General features: G+C 40.1%; 1 protein-coding gene across 2 annotated transcripts; it reads left to right on the top strand.

Moving 5' to 3' along the window:
- Positions 1–11,163: 11,163 nt before the first annotated feature.
- PFN2 (profilin 2) lies at positions 11,164–17,361 on the top strand. 2 transcript variants are annotated; one of them, XM_084990072.1, is made up of 4 exons: positions 11,164–11,217; positions 11,310–11,596; positions 13,712–13,904; positions 16,001–17,361. In XM_084990072.1, exons 2-4 carry the CDS (start codon positions 11,465–11,467, stop codon positions 16,096–16,098), a joined length of 423 nt encoding a protein of 140 aa, XP_084846198.1. In that variant the 5' UTR covers positions 11,164–11,217; positions 11,310–11,464; the 3' UTR covers positions 16,099–17,361. The 2 variants fall into 2 exon arrangements, with proteins under 2 accessions (XP_084846198.1, XP_084846197.1); XM_084990071.1 differs by having other exon boundaries at positions 15,674–17,361.
- The last annotated feature ends 188 nt before the right edge of the window (positions 17,362–17,549 follow it).

The following is a 17,549-nucleotide window of genomic DNA, read 5'->3' as shown; positions in this document are numbered from 1 at the left end:
CCCCCTCTGCCACAGCAGGAACTCCTCTTTATTGGTTTCCCATTGGTTTGATTTTATTTGCTTGTTATTTAGTTTCTGGCTATTACAGATAAATCTTGAATTTTTATACAAGTCTTTGTGTAGCAAGAAATATATATTCACTTTTTTGCATATAGATATTAAATCATTCCAGCAATATTTGTTGAAAAGACATTCTCCTACCCCACCAATTCACCCAGTTACCTTGCTATCTATGTTGAAAAAATGAATGCAGGGGTCTATTTCTGGAGTCTCTATTCAGTCCTTTTGACCTTTATGTATATCTTTGTACCAATATCACACACATTGTACTTTGGATGGCCAATAGCAAACATTTTCCAGTGTTGTTCTTCTTCAAGATTATCTTGATTATTCTTGGTTCTTTTCATGTCCATATAAGTAAGTCTTTTAATCAATTTACTAAGAGTCTCTGTCTCTCTGTCTCTGTCTTTCTCTCTCTCACATACACACACATATATACACAAAACTGCTGGGTTTAAAATTTTTTTCTCTTGAGGTATGACAAAAATACGGAAAATTATACTATCATAGGTATATAGCCTGATGAATTTTCAGAGTTAATATACCCATACAATCAGCACCCAGAAACAGGACTATCACAGCCTCCCTGGGCAACCTTCAAATAATCCACCCCAAAAGGATATGCCTTGTCTCCTTCTTTTGCTAAACTGTAAGTTTGTGAGGTTTATCCATATCATTAAAAATAGTTTTATTTTTGTTCCTTCTCATTGCTATACAATATTCCATTGTGAAAACATAACAATTTTTTCATCTTTTCTACTGTTGATAAGCTTTGGGGTAGTTTCCAGTTTGTGGCTATTATGAATTGTGCTGTGAACATTCTTGTCGTCTCTTGGAAGAAGCATGTAAGCATTTTCGCTTGGATATATACAAGTCGTGGAAATGTGAGGTCTTAAGTTTTGTATACGTTTGATTTTAGTAAACATTGCAAATAGCATTCTGAAATGACTGTACTATTTTACACCTCTAATAGCAGTGTATGTATATTTCTGGTTGGTAATGCTTAGTAGTTTCTTTTTCAATTTTGCCATTTTGATAGGCATGCAGTTGTACTGTGTTTTTTAAAGTTTTTTCTTAAAATTGTGGTAAATGCACATACCTTAACATTTGCCATCTTAACCATTTTTAATCATACAGTTTAGTGGTACTAAGTGCATTCACAATGTGCTACCATCAGCACCATCCTTTTCATCTTGCAAAACTGAAACTCCGTACTGATTAAATAATATCTTCCCACTCCCTCTCCCCAACCACTGTCAGGCACTATCCTGCTTTCTGTATTTATGAATTTGACTATTCTAGGTACCTCCTGTAAGTGGAATCATACATTATTTGTCCTTTTGTAACTGACTTATTTTACTTAGCATGATATCCTCAAAGTTCATTTGTGTTCTAGGCTGCATCAGAATTTCCTTCCTTTTTAAGGCTGAATATTTCATTGTATGTGTATACACCACATGTAGTTTATCTGGTCAATCACTGATAGACAGTTGGGTTTCTTCTACCTTTTGGTTCATGTGAATTGAATACTGCTCGTGTGAGCATGGGAATACAAATATCTATTTGAGTTCCTTTCAATTCCTTTAAATATATACCCAAGAAGTGGAATTCCTGGATCATATTATAATTCTATTTTTAGTTTTCTCAAGGAATTGCTATACTGTTTTCCATTATTGCAACATCATTTTATATTCCCAGCAACAGTGCACAATTTCTCTACAACCTTGCCAACACTTGTGTTTTGGTCATATTATTATTATTATTTTTTAATAGCAGCCAGCCCTAAGGGGTGTAAGATGGTACATTGCAGTTTTTAATTTGCCTTTTCCTGATGACTAAAGCAATTGAGCACCTTTTCTGTGGTTATTGGCCTTAAAAATCCCTTTTATAAAGTGCACACTCAAGTCTTTGCCAACTTTTCTTATAGGAATCACTCTTTGTCTTACCTACACACATATATTTAATACATGCTTTACAAATATCTTGCTTTGTGGGAGTTTTTTCCCCAGTAAGAGAAGAAACCTGTAGTTTGTGTCCTTTTCATGATTCTGAAAATCAAATCTCAGTCCTACTCATTCTTTAACAGTAGTTGAGGAGTTCCCATTGTGGCTCAGCCATAACAAACTTACTAGTATCCATGAGGATGCAGGTTTGATCGCTGGCCTCCTTCAGTGGGTTAAGGATCACCCATTGCAGTGAGCTGTGGTGTAGCTGCTGCTCAGATCAGGCATTGCTATGGCTGTGGTGTAGACTGGCAGATGCAGCTCCAATTTGACCCTTAGCCTGGGAACTTCTATATGCTGTGAGTGCAGCCCTTAAAAAAAAAGTTGAACTGTTTCTATGAAACATCCTCTTATTACTTTCCTAAAATTCCACCCCCATTAATTTTATCCATCTCTGCCCCTTCTAGAGTACTTACTGTTCGCTTTTGTGATATAATGGTATACAATCAATTTACACCTTTAATTCTCCAATCATCAGTACATTTGTAGACCCAGAAATATTTCCCCTAGAAGTGAAATCTGAGCTTTACCAGAGAAAAACAACAAAAATTCAAAGCCTCCTTTTAATATTTTTTAGAAGACTATTTACTTAATTAAATTAAATTTCATTGCTTGCCTTCTGGGACAGAGATCCAGAAAAATTAGCTGTGTTATCTCTTTGGGGAGGGTTGTGCTGGAGTGCCTGCTTTTCTTTCACATATCAGATAACAAGATGGCCAGTGCTTTTACAGGCTTTGTGCTCCTCCTCTGGGAATTCTACATCCAACCCATCAACTTCAAGCACGACTTTCTTGGAATGAAATGCTTTCACCTGTGATTCAAGAATCCTCTTTTTTGCATGCGGTAAATCAGAGAAAATGAGTCAAAATCCATAGGGAATTTTCTATCAGCTTATGTGACATTTAGGAAGGGACACGAAATCCTTGAAGCCTCTAGGGCAAAATTGGTAGAGCAATTTTTCATGAGATGGCCAATTCAGTCACTCTTTGAACAGGGAAGCAATAACTATAAAGTGCTTAACTCATTACTGAAAAATAACACTGGATAAAGCAGAATGCTTAGGGACCAAAGGTGGGGTAAGAAAATGGATGTACAGGGTTTGGTTGCATTTAACACAGGGTGATTAAGCAAATAAGGAGTTTATCCAATGTAACAGGAGTCTGGGATAGATGGAGCAAGGCTGGTGAAGCATTTGGGAAAACAGACCCCTTCTCCTCCTGCTTCACCATCCTCAGCATAGACAAAAATGGCTGCCCTGTATCAACACTGCATCAATCTGGACATGGAAGAGGACAGGTTAAAGACAGGAAGCTTATGCTGGCTTTCTTTTTTTCTTTTCATATCGGGGGAAAGTATCTTTCCAGGGAAGTAACTTTTGGCCAATGGACCAAAGCTCACCATTGCTTTTGGAAATATTTTAAATTGATTTCCCCACCCTGTCTTCCAAGTAAATTTATGATTCTGTTAGCAAGGAAAAAAGGAGATCCTGGGAGGCAAACCCATAATGCCTAGCTGATTTGACTGAGTTAAGGCTATACTTTATATTTTAAATATTGCTATTAGGCATTATTCTAAAAATGTGTCTATCCTTTTCCATGCCTTTGAAAGCTTACCATCACACAAATCACAACTGATTTTTTTTTTTTTTTTTTTTTTTGCTTTTATTTAGGCCCTCACCCATGGCATATGGAAGTTTCTAGGCCAGGGGTTGAATTGGAGCTGCAGCTGCTGGCCTACGCCACAGCCACAGCAGTCAGATCTGAGCCACATCTGCAATCTACACCACAGCTCACGGAAAAGCTGGATCCCAGACCCACTGAGTGAAGCCAGGGATCAAACCGCATCCTCGTGGATACTGGTCAGTTTTGTTTCCACTGAGCCACGATGGGAACTCCTGAATTTTCTTTCATTATTTCTCGACTGACTTGATTTTTCAAAAAGAAAGGACAACTTAAGATACATCCACTTGTTGAACTACTGTATTGTCAGTACTACTGCAAGCACTTCACAAAAAAATGTCCAAGTAACAAACATAAGAAAAAGATGCTCACCAGTAAAGATTTGCCATTGGGAATAATGCAGAGTAAAGCATAATAAATTACCATTACATACCCAGTAAAATATTCAAAATTGAAAAGAAATAATGCCAAGTGTTGGTAAAGATGGGAATAACTGGAACTTTTATATGTTTCTAATACTGGAGTAAAATCTCCTTGGAATGTTGTTTCATAGTATCTACTGACCTTAAACCAATGAGCAATCCCATTCCTAGGAGCATTCTCACTAAAATATATGCAAAATGTGTTTATATTCATAATAGCAAAAACCTAGGAACTATCCAAATGTGTGCCAACAGTGGAAGGAATAAATTAATTATGGTATAGTCATATGATGGAATACTATACAACAATGAGTATGAGCAAACCACAATTACATGCAGAAATATGGATGACTCTCACAAACATTTGAGGGAATGAAGCCAGAATCACAAAAAAGGACCTACTGTGTGAATAGAACTTTATTTTGCATAAAGCTTGAAAATAGCCACCATTATCCTATGAGTTCTAAGAAGTCAGAAAAAATTGTTAAAAATCTGAGAAGAAAGTAGTGACTAAAATCAGCAAGCAGAGATCTCTTGGGCTCCTGCCCTGTTTCTTGATCTGGGAGCTGGTTGATCCAGTGAATTCACTTTGTGAAAATTGTCATGGTATATATTTATGATTGGTTCTCTTTTCTGTATGTATCCTGCACTGCAGTAAGAAGATAAAAAACTACGATTTATATATTGCTGTTACAATGAAGGAGTCCCATCTTTTGTTTAAGGCCAATTCTATCTAACAGTACTTTGGACCCCTGAGTTTTTTGTTTTTTTTTCCTTCTGTTTCAGAGCCCTGAAGTATTATTACTTAATCTTCCTTCTCTCCTGTATCTTTAAGATTGTTTCTCTACTAGTGCCATCCTATCAGCATATAATCATTCAAGACTCTCAACTAAAACAACAAATTTACCCATATATTCTCTTTGGATGTTTTCTCTACTCTTCACTGCCAAAAGGCTTGAATGAAGGAAGTCTCAGCCCCCTTGCCTTCTATTTTTTCCTTTACCTATTGCAAGATGGTTTATTTCCCCAATACCCACCTTAAATCTGTTTTCCAGTTTCTAAAGCAGCCTCTGTGTTGCAAATCCAATGAACACCTTTCAATCTTCTTGACTTCTCAGCATTATGTGCTACTCTTTATCATTCCTAGCATTTGGAGAAACTCTCTTCCTTGTGCGTTTATGATCTAATGGCTCCTGATTTTCCGCCTGACTTCTCTGGCCACTCATTCTGTTTTCTTTGTGTTTGCATTGTGAAATTCTCTCTTCCTCTACTTATTTTTGAAATGCTACCTTGAGTCTGGCTATCTCGAGTCTGGCTATCTCTTCTGAACTACAGAGCTGCATATCTAACTACCATACAACATTTTCACTAGATGCCTCACAACCATAGAAAAGTCAACTAAACTTAACATCTCCCTCTTTGGTGCTACTCATCTCCCCAAGTTCCTTGTCTTAGTAAAGAGCACCAATCAGTACCCACATCTGAAACCTCTGTTCAATTCATGTTTATTGAATGAAACACAAAAGATGTTGGAGTTCCTGTAGTGGCTCAGCAGTTAATGAACCCAACTAGTATCCAAGAGGACGAGGGCTCAATCCCTGGCCTCGCTGAGTGGGTTAAGGATCTGGCATTGCCGTGAGCTGTAGTGCAGGTTGCAGACTTGGCTCGGATCTGGTGTGGCTGAGGCTGGGGCCAGCAACTGCAGCTCCGACTCGACCTCTAGCCTGGGAACCTCCATATGCTGTGCATGCGGCCCCAAAAAGACCCCCACTGCAAAAGATGCAAAATTGTGTGTATGATTTCTGCTTCTGGCATCATGGTGGACTAGATGTGTGGGGCAAGGGGGAATCATCCTGTTGCCAAACAACTATATTTGGATCAAAAATATTTTTTGTTTTTTTGTTTTACTTGGCTCTCAGAAAAATCTTCAAAGACCCTCTTCCCATCAAATAAGGAGAAATAAGAGTTGAGCAGAAATCAGAACATGGTTCATTATGCAAGCTAGAGAGATGAAGTTGGTCTGAGTGCAAATGCCAATAACTCTGCATGAGGAGGTGAATTTGGTACTCCTGCATTTAGGGGATGCCATAGAATGGGTTAAAGAGGCCCCAGATTAGTAGCACTCCTGGGCACACAGCAGAAGCACATGCAAATCATCTTTGAAAGGAAGAGTCCGGAGTTCCCATCGTGGCGCAGTGGTTAACGAATCCGACTAGGAACCATGAGGTTGCGGGTTCAGTCCCTGCCCTTGCTCAGTGGGTTAACGATCCGGCGTTGCCGTGAGCTGTGGTGTAGGTCGCAGATGTGGCTTGGATCCTGCGTTGCTGTACCTCTGGCATAGGCTGGTGGCTACAGGTCCGATTCGACCCCTAGCCTGGGAACCTCCATATGCCGAGGGAGCGGCCCAAAGAAATAGCAAAAAAAAAAAAAAAAAAAGAGAAAGAAAGGAAGAGTCCTCAATTTAAGACATTGGAATTCCTACTTATTTAAGATTAAGGAAATATAAATTCACAATCTAAGATCACCAAGTGCACAAGGGGGCAAGCCACCATGGGTAAGAAAGATTAAAAAAAATAATACACAACTTATGTAGATATTGGAATTGTAACAAAGTATAGATTAGCTAGGTTATACATATCTAAAGAAAGAATGGAACCACAAAGATGGGCAAGCAATAAGACTATTAGGAATAATGAGAAAGATCTGTGTAATAATAAAATGGACTTTCTAAAAATAGATTTTTTGAAATTTGAAAAAAAAAACCTCAGTGTGGGGTTTAACAACAGGTGAAACATAGTCAAAGAGTGAACTGGTAGTGAAAGACAAACATCATATGATATCACTTATGTGGAATCTAGCGATGGATACAAATGAAATTATTTGCAGAACAGAAACAGACTCATTGACTTTGAAAAACTTACGGTTATCAAAGAGGACAGGTTGGGGGAAGGATGGACTGGGGGTTTGGGACTGGCATATGCACACTGAGATATATGGAATGATTAGCCAGTGTGGACCTGCCGTATAGCACAGACAACTCTATCCAATATTCTGTGAAAATCTGTGTGGGAAAATCTGAAAGAGAATGGATGTGTGTACATGCATAACTGAATCAGTCTGTTGTACAGTAGAAATTATCACAACATTGTAAATAAACTGTACTTCAATAAAACTTTAAAAAAAATGAAAGAAAAAAAAAGTGAACTAGAACATTTGACTGAAGAAATTGCCCAGGATGCAGCAGAGCGGTAAGAAGTTGAAAAACATGAAACAAGCTTAGACACGTGAAGAATAGAAGAGGCAAAAGAAACATTTATTCTGAATCCTAAAAGAAGAGAGTAGTGAGAACAGAGGAAAGGAATCATTGCAGAGATAATTGAGAATTTTCTAGAAGTGATCATAAATATAAATCTATTTTTCCAAGTAGAATTAAAGACACCCAGGTGTAGATACATCAGAGTGGAACTGTAAGACAGCAAGTACAAAAGATTTCAAAGTACCCAGAGAAAAAGCACAGACCATCCATAAAGGCACAGGAGCAATGATGAAAATCAGAATGAATGAAATAATATCTTCAAGGTGTCGGTCTTACACTGTAAATCCAATCTATTTTTTTTTAAGTGAAAGTAATATAAAGACATTTTTAGATAAAACCAGCAAGTTTGCCATCAAAAGACCTCCACTAAAAGAACTTCTAAATATTTACTTTAGCAAGAAAAAAATGATCATAGAATGATGGTCTGAGATATGAAATGGTGAGTAAAATAGGAAATGTATAAATACATGTGTGTAAACATCTCTGTAAAATAATAGTCTGCAGAGGTGTGACCAGACTTAAAGTGTTCTAAGGTCCTCAGATTGTCTGATTAGGGGGTTTAAGATATTATTTAATTTAAAGCTTTGTTCTACTAAATATGCATGGTAAAATTTCCAGGGTAACACCAAAAGAATAGAAATTGAACATATAAAATTCCACATGAATGAAAAATTAAAGGACAGATTGCATACTAGACAAAAACATTTTTAAAAAATGAAGTTGAAAGTCCTAATTTCAGTTAATTAAAGGTTTGAAGTGGTCTTAATTAGTGTTTTACTGTTTCTCCATAGTTTCAGTTCCTACCCCAGTGTTTATCAGGTTGATTACATCTTCACAATCAGAACTTCTTGTTTCTTGGTATTTTGCTAAAATGGTGTGCACATGGACTTAAATGGGCTCAGCCACTCCTTGACTGATACATTGAAGAATCTGGCTTAACACATAGTTACTGTTTTCCTAAATAAGAATAAAATATTTTTTGAAAGAATGCATAATAATGCATTCCACATCTAAATAAGCTATGATTATTATTAGCTACATCTGGATATCTGTATCAACAACAGAGTTTTGACTTTTGTCTACTTCTGCCCAGACATCACTATTATCACTGCAGGGATCAATTACCCTGAAAAACGGGAGAGAGAGATACAAATTAGTACATTTTCTCATACTGATACTCTCTGGGACTTAAGTTACTTATACTGCTAATCCTAAAACTCACTTCTACTTATACCTTTTGAAACACTTTGTGGTTAGCAATATTATATGAAATAGAGACAGATCATTGCATACAAACAGAAAATGAGGCAGCGTGGGCCTAAGCTGGCTGTAAAGAAAACAGGCACAGGATTCTTTTACTATAGTACTGAAAAGAGACAGACAGTAGAACTTCTTTGAATATATCATCTCAAAATGTAAACTGTAAAACCCAGTTAGTCTTTAACACAGATTTATTTTTCATTGTTGTTTAAAATTTACTGTATAACAAATAAAATTTATTGTATGCAATTGTGGAAAAGAACACTGTTGGAAAAGTGGAACAATAATTTAAAAATGTTATATTTTGAAAAATGATTATAGGAGCTCTAAACTCTAATGTTGGAGTTCCCATCATGGTACAGCGGAAACAAATCCAACTAGGAACCATGAGGATGAGGATTCGATACCTGGCCTCGCTCAGTGGGTTAAGGATCCAGCGTTGCCGTGAGCTGTGGTCTAGGTCGCAGTGGAGCTCAGATCCGGCGTGGCTGTGGCTGTGGCGTAGGCTGGCGGCAACAGCTTCAATTAGTCCCCTAGCCTGGGAACCTCCATATGCCATGAGGGCATCCCTAAGAAGAGACAAAAAAGCAAAAAAAAAAAAAAAAAAAATTCTTATGTTTTACCCAGTGTTGTTGTTTTACCCAGTGTGTTTTAGAATGTTTTGAGATTTGAATATCCAGAACATCCAATTAGTGTAATCCTTTTGCTGTTTAAAGATAACAGTAAAAGAAACAATGGAATGCAGTTATTTGCATCTCTTTGCTATAGTCTAAAAATTAAATCCTAAAAACTTCAGAGTAGATTAATAAAAGTCAATTTCAAACTATCATCGTTTTTCTTTTCTCTCATTACCTTTACTATTTAAATTTATTGAATTATATGATGTGTACAAAGCACAAATCATAAGTGTGGAGCTTGACAAATTCTTACTATGACAATATTGTGTTATCAGCACACTGCTATTAACTTTTAAGTTGATAAACTGGTAATATTGAAGGATTAAAATCATCAACGACCACCACAAAAAAGTAGTAAACAAGAATGAGAGTGTAAATCAAGTGAGAGGCACACTTGCAAACACGGAACAATTTTTGACACATTTTAAAACAAATTTTCTGTAACATAAGAATATGAGAGAATTCATTGTCTCAATCTGAATGGAACCTCACTTGGGGGTTCTCTTACTGTGCTTCCCTTTCTGCAGGAGTTGTACCTTTCAAAGCAAACAGTAGGAAAAAAAAATACAAGCTTCAGAACCAATTAGATTGCTTAGCAACATTCGTCTTCTTAGTTACACCTGTTTAATCCTCCTGTCACAAGTTGTGACCTTACAGGATAATTTTATAAAGTTGAAAATCAACTTTTCAACGTTTTTAGACGCTCTTTCGCTGGTTTACAGGTCGTTTTGCTCATTTAAAATTGAAGTTGTTGTAGGAAGTCTCCTAATTACTCTTCTAGTCATAGCGCCCAGAGGTTAATAAAGACCATTTGAGATTCTCAGAGACTCTACCCATGATTTCCCTTGTAAATAAAAGTCATTATCACATCTGGGTCCTGAAATTATTTTACCCGTCGAGAACGGAAATATGACCTGTTCATCCAGTAAACCCTTTCTTAGATTTTAAAGCTCTTTGCAACTCAGGGATGTCTTCGACCCATTAGTAACTTTCCCTGTTACCAACCAATAATTTACATAGGTTGCTATTTGTTTTGTTCGGAATTTACAAGCAATTCAGCCACACATGATTAGCAAAATTAAGAGGGTACTTTTTGTCAAAGAATCTACAGAATGAGAGACACCTGATACCCAAATTAGAAACGACGAAAGATCGTCAAAGCTCAGAAATGTTCCTCAAAGCCAGGAACATCCGCTCTGATTTCAGGTTGTCCGAGCGCGGCCGCTTGGCAGACTTAATGGCTGAGAGGCAGAGGAGTCCAGGGAAGAGGGTCCCTCTGGGGACACCTAACATAAGCGTGGGCGACCCGGCCACCAGCGGCCCCCATCACAAAGAGGAATAAACGCTCCGCATCCCGTCACCAGGGCAACTCTGAAATCCGACACCAAGGTTCAAGATTCCGCATCTCCGAGCCTCCGGACGCAGAACAGAGGCATTTCACGGTCCAATATCGGAGACTCCGAGGCGTCCCACACGCTGCTGTCTCTGAGGTGCTGACTGCCACGGAGGAGACGCCCTCTCCCCAGGCTCGGGGTCCTAGGCTTACACACCCGCAACGATCCCGGAAAACCCAGACCTTGCCGGTAGCACGTGGCAGCCGTGATTGTCCCGACGGTATCCCTCCGCGCCCCCCTCAGCCTCCCCCTCCCTTCCTGGGACCCTCCGAGTCAGGACGCCGCGGAAGGATCGCACGCACGTGCGCGCGCACGCCCCGCCGGGACCGCGGAGTGCTTAGGGAGCCGCGGTGAGAAGCAGTCTACGCTGCCGCCGGCACAGCAGCTCCGCAGCATCGTGCCGCTGGTTAGTTAGCCCCGCAGTTGCGGGCGGGCGGCCGGGTAGGGCGCGCTCCGCGGCTTGTCCCTCATCGCCGTCCCCGCGTCCTCCCTCCGCAGCTCCTCGGGGAGGGGGGCGGTCGGTGCCTGCGCAGAGCCGCCTCCTCCCCGCCCCCGCCCCGCCTCCCCCCGCGCCGCCGCCCGCGACCGCCGCCGCCGCCGCCGCTGCGCCTGCTGCTCCTCGCCGTCCCCGCTGCAGTGCGAAGGGCTCGAAGATGGCCGGTTGGCAGAGCTACGTGGATAACCTGATGTGCGATGGCTGCTGCCAGGAAGCCGCCATTGTCGGCTACTGCGACGCCAAATACGTCTGGGCAGCCACAGCTGGGGGCGTCTTCCAGAGCATTACGGTGAGGACCAGCGGCGGCCCGCGTTCCCATCCCCGGACCCGAAGGGGCCGGCCCTGGGGGCCGTAGCGCGGGGCCGAGCCATCGGGAGGGCCGCGCCGGCAGGTGTGCGAGGCGGCGGGTGCTGAGGATGCGGCTGCCGGGCGGGCAGAGAGGCCGAGGCCCGGGGACGCCCCCTCGCCTGGGCTGCACTGACAGGCGGGGGCGGCGGCCCGGCGTGCCCAGCGCCTGTCCGGGTGAGGCTGGGGGAGGGGGATACACACCAGCTGGGGTGGAGGTGCTTTTCCTCCCTCGTCCTGCTTCTTCGAGCCCCCTGGAAGCTCTGAGGTTTGCTTTGTACGTCCCAGGGTGGGTGCAGGGGCCGGGCCCGGGCTGGGGTCCTCGGGTGGCGGGGCCGCCCCTCTCCCCGCGGACAGCGCGCCACCCGCGCCGCGGGCTGTGGGAGGCGGCGGCCGCCCGGCCCCCGGGATCCTCGCAGCGACTTGGCGTAGGTTTGCCGGTGTCCAGGCCTCTGGGGCTTGCGAGAAATGTACGCCGACAACGTAGGTGGGTTGGTGAATCTCGACTTCAGCTCTGGCTCCATAGGATTTTTTTTTTTTTTTTTAATTCTCCAAGATGGCGAACTGCCATTGATTTCTCTTCTCCTATGGAGATTCATCGATATACCGTTATCCCCAATTACGCAACATAGCTCTAAAAACGGGTGTGCTTGAAGTGGGCTTTCAGTAATCTGTGAAGACCGAGGGGCTACTTCAGTTCTCCAAGTCCCTCCCTCTTTAGTGATGGTAGTAAAGGAACTGATGCAGATTTGTGCTTCACGGTGCCTGATTTTCCTGTGACTTGATGGTTTGATTCGGTTTCCACATGTTTGGGAAATAATTGTCACTAAGCCCCCAGTGCTGCTTTATTGTTTTGCCCCTTTCAGCACAAGGCTTTTTCTAAAATTGTAACGATTATATCAAATATAGGACCATTCCCTTAATTTCTTAAGCTTCACGCCCCCTTCCTATCAAACGCCAAAATCCAGGCCCCCCTGTTATGGCTGCTACTAATTATTCTTGTACTTAACATGGTTTAAGATCTAACTGTGTAGAACTCAGTCCTTGATACAAGTCCTCTCAGGTTTTCTGAAACCACAGTGGACTACAATTCTTACAGAGAATTGGCATCTGGTGATCAACTTTTTTTCTGCAGTCCTCTTGTCTTTGTGTGTGAGTTCCCGCTGTCTGGCTGGGAAGATTGCGGGAGTGTGCTTGGAAATGGCTGGGGCCTGCTATGACTCTGCAGTTCTGATGGGGGCGACGCCTTCCTTCTTATTCAGAGAATGTTAGAATGCACGTTTTCTTCTTTCCGGTTCTGGTCGCTACCTCAGTTTCTTTCCCAATCTCCCTCCATTTTCTCTAGTCGTTTACCATTCCCTACTGTAGTGCTATGGACGGAATCCTCTTTGCATTTGTCCAGAAAGAAAACTGATTACTGGGGTGGGAGGGGAAGCCAAGTTAGAAAAAGGAGTAGCGGCTATAATAATAGAAAGGAGGGAAATATGAATTTGGGAATGCCCTTAAGTCTAGGGCTTGAAGTTCATAACGCGGGGAATATTTCAAGCTATTTGAAACAGAGAAGACATGAACAGATCTGTCAAACATGGGCTATATTTTAGAAGACTTTCAAACTTTAAATTTGATACAACATGACAAACATGACTGATGATGATAGACAAGCTTTTGTTGAAAGTTTTTAGGTGAATCTTTTACCATTACATAAGCACTTTAGGTGCCACCTGATTTGAAACAGTTTATAAATAACTCTTAAGTTTGCAGTTTATCCAGTGTCAGCTACCAACTAGAGATTCTTTGCATAGACTGGTCTTAGTTACCAGACTACACTCTTAACTGTGCAATCTAATTTTCTGATTGATATAAAACATGTCATCAGGTAGGATTAAGTCATTTTTTTAGAAGAGACTGAAGCTTGATTTTACATTAGCGAAATGTGGATGTCTTGTAGTCCTAGTACAAACTTGGGAGTCTTTCCTGTTATATACCAAGGCCTGAAAGGAATTAACTACAACTTCTTTTTCTTTTCTTTTTCTTTTTTTTTCCTTTTGGTGGGGGGCAGCCAGTAGAAATAGATATGATTGTAGGAAAAGACCGGGAAGGTTTCTTTACCAATGGTTTGACTCTTGGCGCAAAGAAATGCTCAGTGATCAGAGATAGCCTATACGTGGACGGTGACTGCACAATGGACATCCGGACAAAGAGTCAAGGTGGGGAGCCAACATACAACGTTGCTGTCGGCAGAGCTGGTAGAGGTAAGCAAGGCACCCTTTTGGTTAAAAGTTGCACGCCACATTACAACTTATTAAGAGTTTCTTTAACATTTTGAATAAAGTGTTAGTCCATAATGGCTATTAAGGTGGTTTTTGTGAACTGCCCAGCACTGAAAGGGGCACTGCTTTAGATTTATTTACTCTGCAGCAGTTGCATATACAGCCTGACCTCTGAGATCCTGACTTTACTCTAAAACAGATTATTCATTCAGCTCTTTAGTTTCAACTTCAGTAAACTGGAAATCTAAATTTGTCTCTGCAACTGCTAGTTATCCAGATTGTTAAATTGTTCAAATTGGTTACTTTCGTTCCATTGGGTCTTTAATCTCTGGATCTCTTTCTTTCTTGACCACATTTTAGTCATTCACTATTCATCAGAAAAAAGGAAAAGTATTGGTTCATATTTCTGTTAGAAACATTGCTGAGGAAGAGAGAAATAATTAAACTGAGGGTTTTGGAGTAAGTTTTCCACTTACTAAAATATTTTCAAAGACTCTGTGTTTTTTATTTATTTTAAAAGTAGGAAATTATATTTTATTTATGTAAAATATAATCCTGGTCCAGAAATTCTGGTGTTTTTAAACTATTGTCAACATTACAGAAGTTCTTACTGTACTAAATAAGTCTCACTTATTTTTGAAAGAAACTTTTAAGATTGAGGTTTATTATGACATCTAATTGATTTACAAATATACTTAAATGTGTTGACCTGTGTAAATATTTTGTAAATAAAGATGGCTTGTGCAGCCTCGTATAGCAGACTTGGCACATCTGATCTTAAAACCAATACTACCATGTGAAGAAACTTGAAGCTCTTCTGAGCCATAATTTACTGCAGTGGTCCTAACCAACTCCCTGTGACTGAGGTTACTCTTATTCTGATGTGAATTGATGCTTTTATCAGCACTTCTCTATAGGAAAACTAGATGATGAAATAGACGAATCTCTAAAACATTAGCTGAGCTCAGATAAATGTTTCAACCATGTGAAATAAAACCAGAAAGCTTTCATACCGTACAGCACTACTGACATCTAGTGGCAGTGAGTGTAAAATCTGACCTACCTGCATATATGTGGGGGGATAGACCTTTGAACTGCATCATAGAAACTATTGTTGGAGATAGTAAACCTATTTTAGGATTTTAGATTCAATTGAAAACAAAGCACAATGAGGATATCATTAAGAACAAGCCTTTAGTACTTTTAATTTGGCCTTTTCTGAAGGGCATTGAAAATGCTATTTATTTATAATTTCGTCTTGGTTTTCCTCTGCAAGTAACAGACATATTTAGCTTCACTGGTGAGACTTAATAGTTTGTACTTAAGCAAGCAGTTAAATTTAGGGGGAATTTAATAAGTAAATAATCACCTAAGTTTTTTTTTTTTTCCGGTTTATTTTTGGGGGACCAGTCCTAACATGTATTTTTGTCATAGTAATAGAAGTTTTTTGCCTTATATAAAAGATAAATTAGCACTTTTTTTTCCCCTTCCAACTAGTGTAAAGATACTTTTTATAGAGCACTGAAGCTGCATTGATTGGACTTTGGAGATGCAGTGAATAGTGACAACGTTTTCAGTATGTTAGTAGTTTGAAAATTCTCCTTTTAGGAGACCTGGTTGACTTCAGTGCTTGGTTGTTCATGGAAAACTAACTTAATGTTAACTTATTAATCGGGGTTCTGTCTGCTAAAACATATGTGACTTTCTTGATTAACACTTCTTTTGAAACACTTTTCTTCTTTCTCTTTCAGTCTTGGTCTTTGTAATGGGAAAAGAAGGGGTCCATGGAGGCGGATTGAATAAGAAGGCATACTCAATGGCAAAATACTTGAGAGACTCTGGGTTCTAGCTGCTAGGCAGACTGTTAAGTATTAGGGGAAAATTGCTCTTAAACTTTCCTAGCTGTAAGCTTGAGTCTTAATTCTGGAAATTTTATTAGCAATGCAGGGTGATGGGGTATGAACCTGTGTCTCCTTTGTATCCCTCTGTTGGTGGGGAAAGGTGTCTTTCTTTCTGCCCTCCCCTCCCTCCCTTAAATAATTCTGTTCACTTTTGTTTTGTTTCCTTATGTACTCCAGCATTGGTTATAGTCATGGGAAAGGAAGGTGTCCACGGAGGCACACTTAACAAGAAAGCATATGAACTCGCTTTATACCTGAGGAGGTCTGATGTGTAAGCAGCCTCTCCCCATCTACCTAGCAACTGTCTTCATCACCACCCCAATTATGGTCACAGTGCTACCAGCCTATAGATGGTAGCTAATTTTTCTTTACCTATTTTCTAATGTCACGATTCCTGTTTGCCCAATGGGTCATTTGTATGTTAACCACTGTATGTAACCAACCTTATCTGGCAACATAATTGCAGCACAATAATGATTTGCATGATACCTTGAAATTTGGGGGGAGGGGGCATGCCAAGTTGGGCATCACTTTGTCTTAGCAATTAATGGGATATTGATTACTAAAATAAGTTAATATTAAGCAAGGTGCCGGTTGTACAATCTCTAATTTGATCAATGTCTTTCAGCACTTTGAGCATTTACTTAGCTCATTTAGTCTTCCTTTTGTAGCGCATGGTTGGGAGGAAAAAGTGCATGCATCTTTCCTTCACTCTTTTTTTCCACCCCCTCTCTTCACACAGAGGTATTTGGTTTGCTTCCATCCTCTTTTATTGCAGTGCCTGGTTTATTTAACCAATTGATAACTCTTTTGATGAGCTATTGAGAGCTGCAGTAGTTTGCTTTTAGTATTGTTGTTGCACTTGAGTAGAGACAAACCTTTTTTCATAGTGTCTACAGGACATATGACAAGTGCAACTGCAAAACAAGAGCAAAAGGCACTTCCTCCCATGACCTTATAGCAACCATACTGATTGAATCCCCAGGGACATTCCATCATTGCAATAGCTCAGATTTTTATTCCTGTCTTTTTCTTTGCACACCAGCTCTACTCTTTAGTAAAATTGTAAAAGGCTGCCATTATGGACATTAGGTATCCCAACATAACCATCTGGAGTGTGTCCAGTTTGTTCTTCATAGGACCAATTTTTATTTGCAGCTTGAGTTTTTATATGAAGTTGCATTATTGTGGACTTGGCTGTCTTGTGATGAATTTTTTTTTCATATGTATCCTGTGCCATACTATTGTTAAAATGAACTGTTGCTATTGTGAGATGGATTTTAACTGACCTATTAAAGGTTTCTTTCGAATGGCACTACTTTAGGGACATTCTAGTATTTGCTTCTATTGTTTGGGCCTTGTGGATAATGTACAGATTTAAAAACAAATCTTGTTGCTGATTTGTCCATTTCTTTCCCTGCACTTTGTTACATCTGGGATACAGTCTAACTCATCTGATTTAATATGCATTTAAAAAAATGCCATAACTATTAAACACCTTGTTTACAGACAGATGAAATAAATTTATTCCAACCAAATACTCTGGACTCCTGTTGTTTATATAAATTGTTAGCTTACTGTTACCATTGATTTTTGATACAGTGGGAATATATATACTCTGCTGTAAACATAAAACCTTAAAAATCCAGCTACTGGTGTATCTGTTTCTTATAGTATTTATTATAAGTAAAATTAGTGCCTGGGAATTTTAAATTAGGCTTGGCTG

This window comes from Sus scrofa, chromosome 13 (genome assembly GCF_054392235.1).
Source record: "Sus scrofa isolate SSC_HxYL_T2T_F1_AM1 chromosome 13, Sscrofa_HxYL_maternal_Yorkshire_Landrace_v2.0, whole genome shotgun sequence".
NCBI classification, from domain to species: domain Eukaryota; kingdom Metazoa; phylum Chordata; class Mammalia; order Artiodactyla; family Suidae; genus Sus; species Sus scrofa.
The sequence above is the reverse complement of the archived record's forward strand: the minus strand, read 5'-3'. Positions and strand labels throughout refer to the sequence as shown.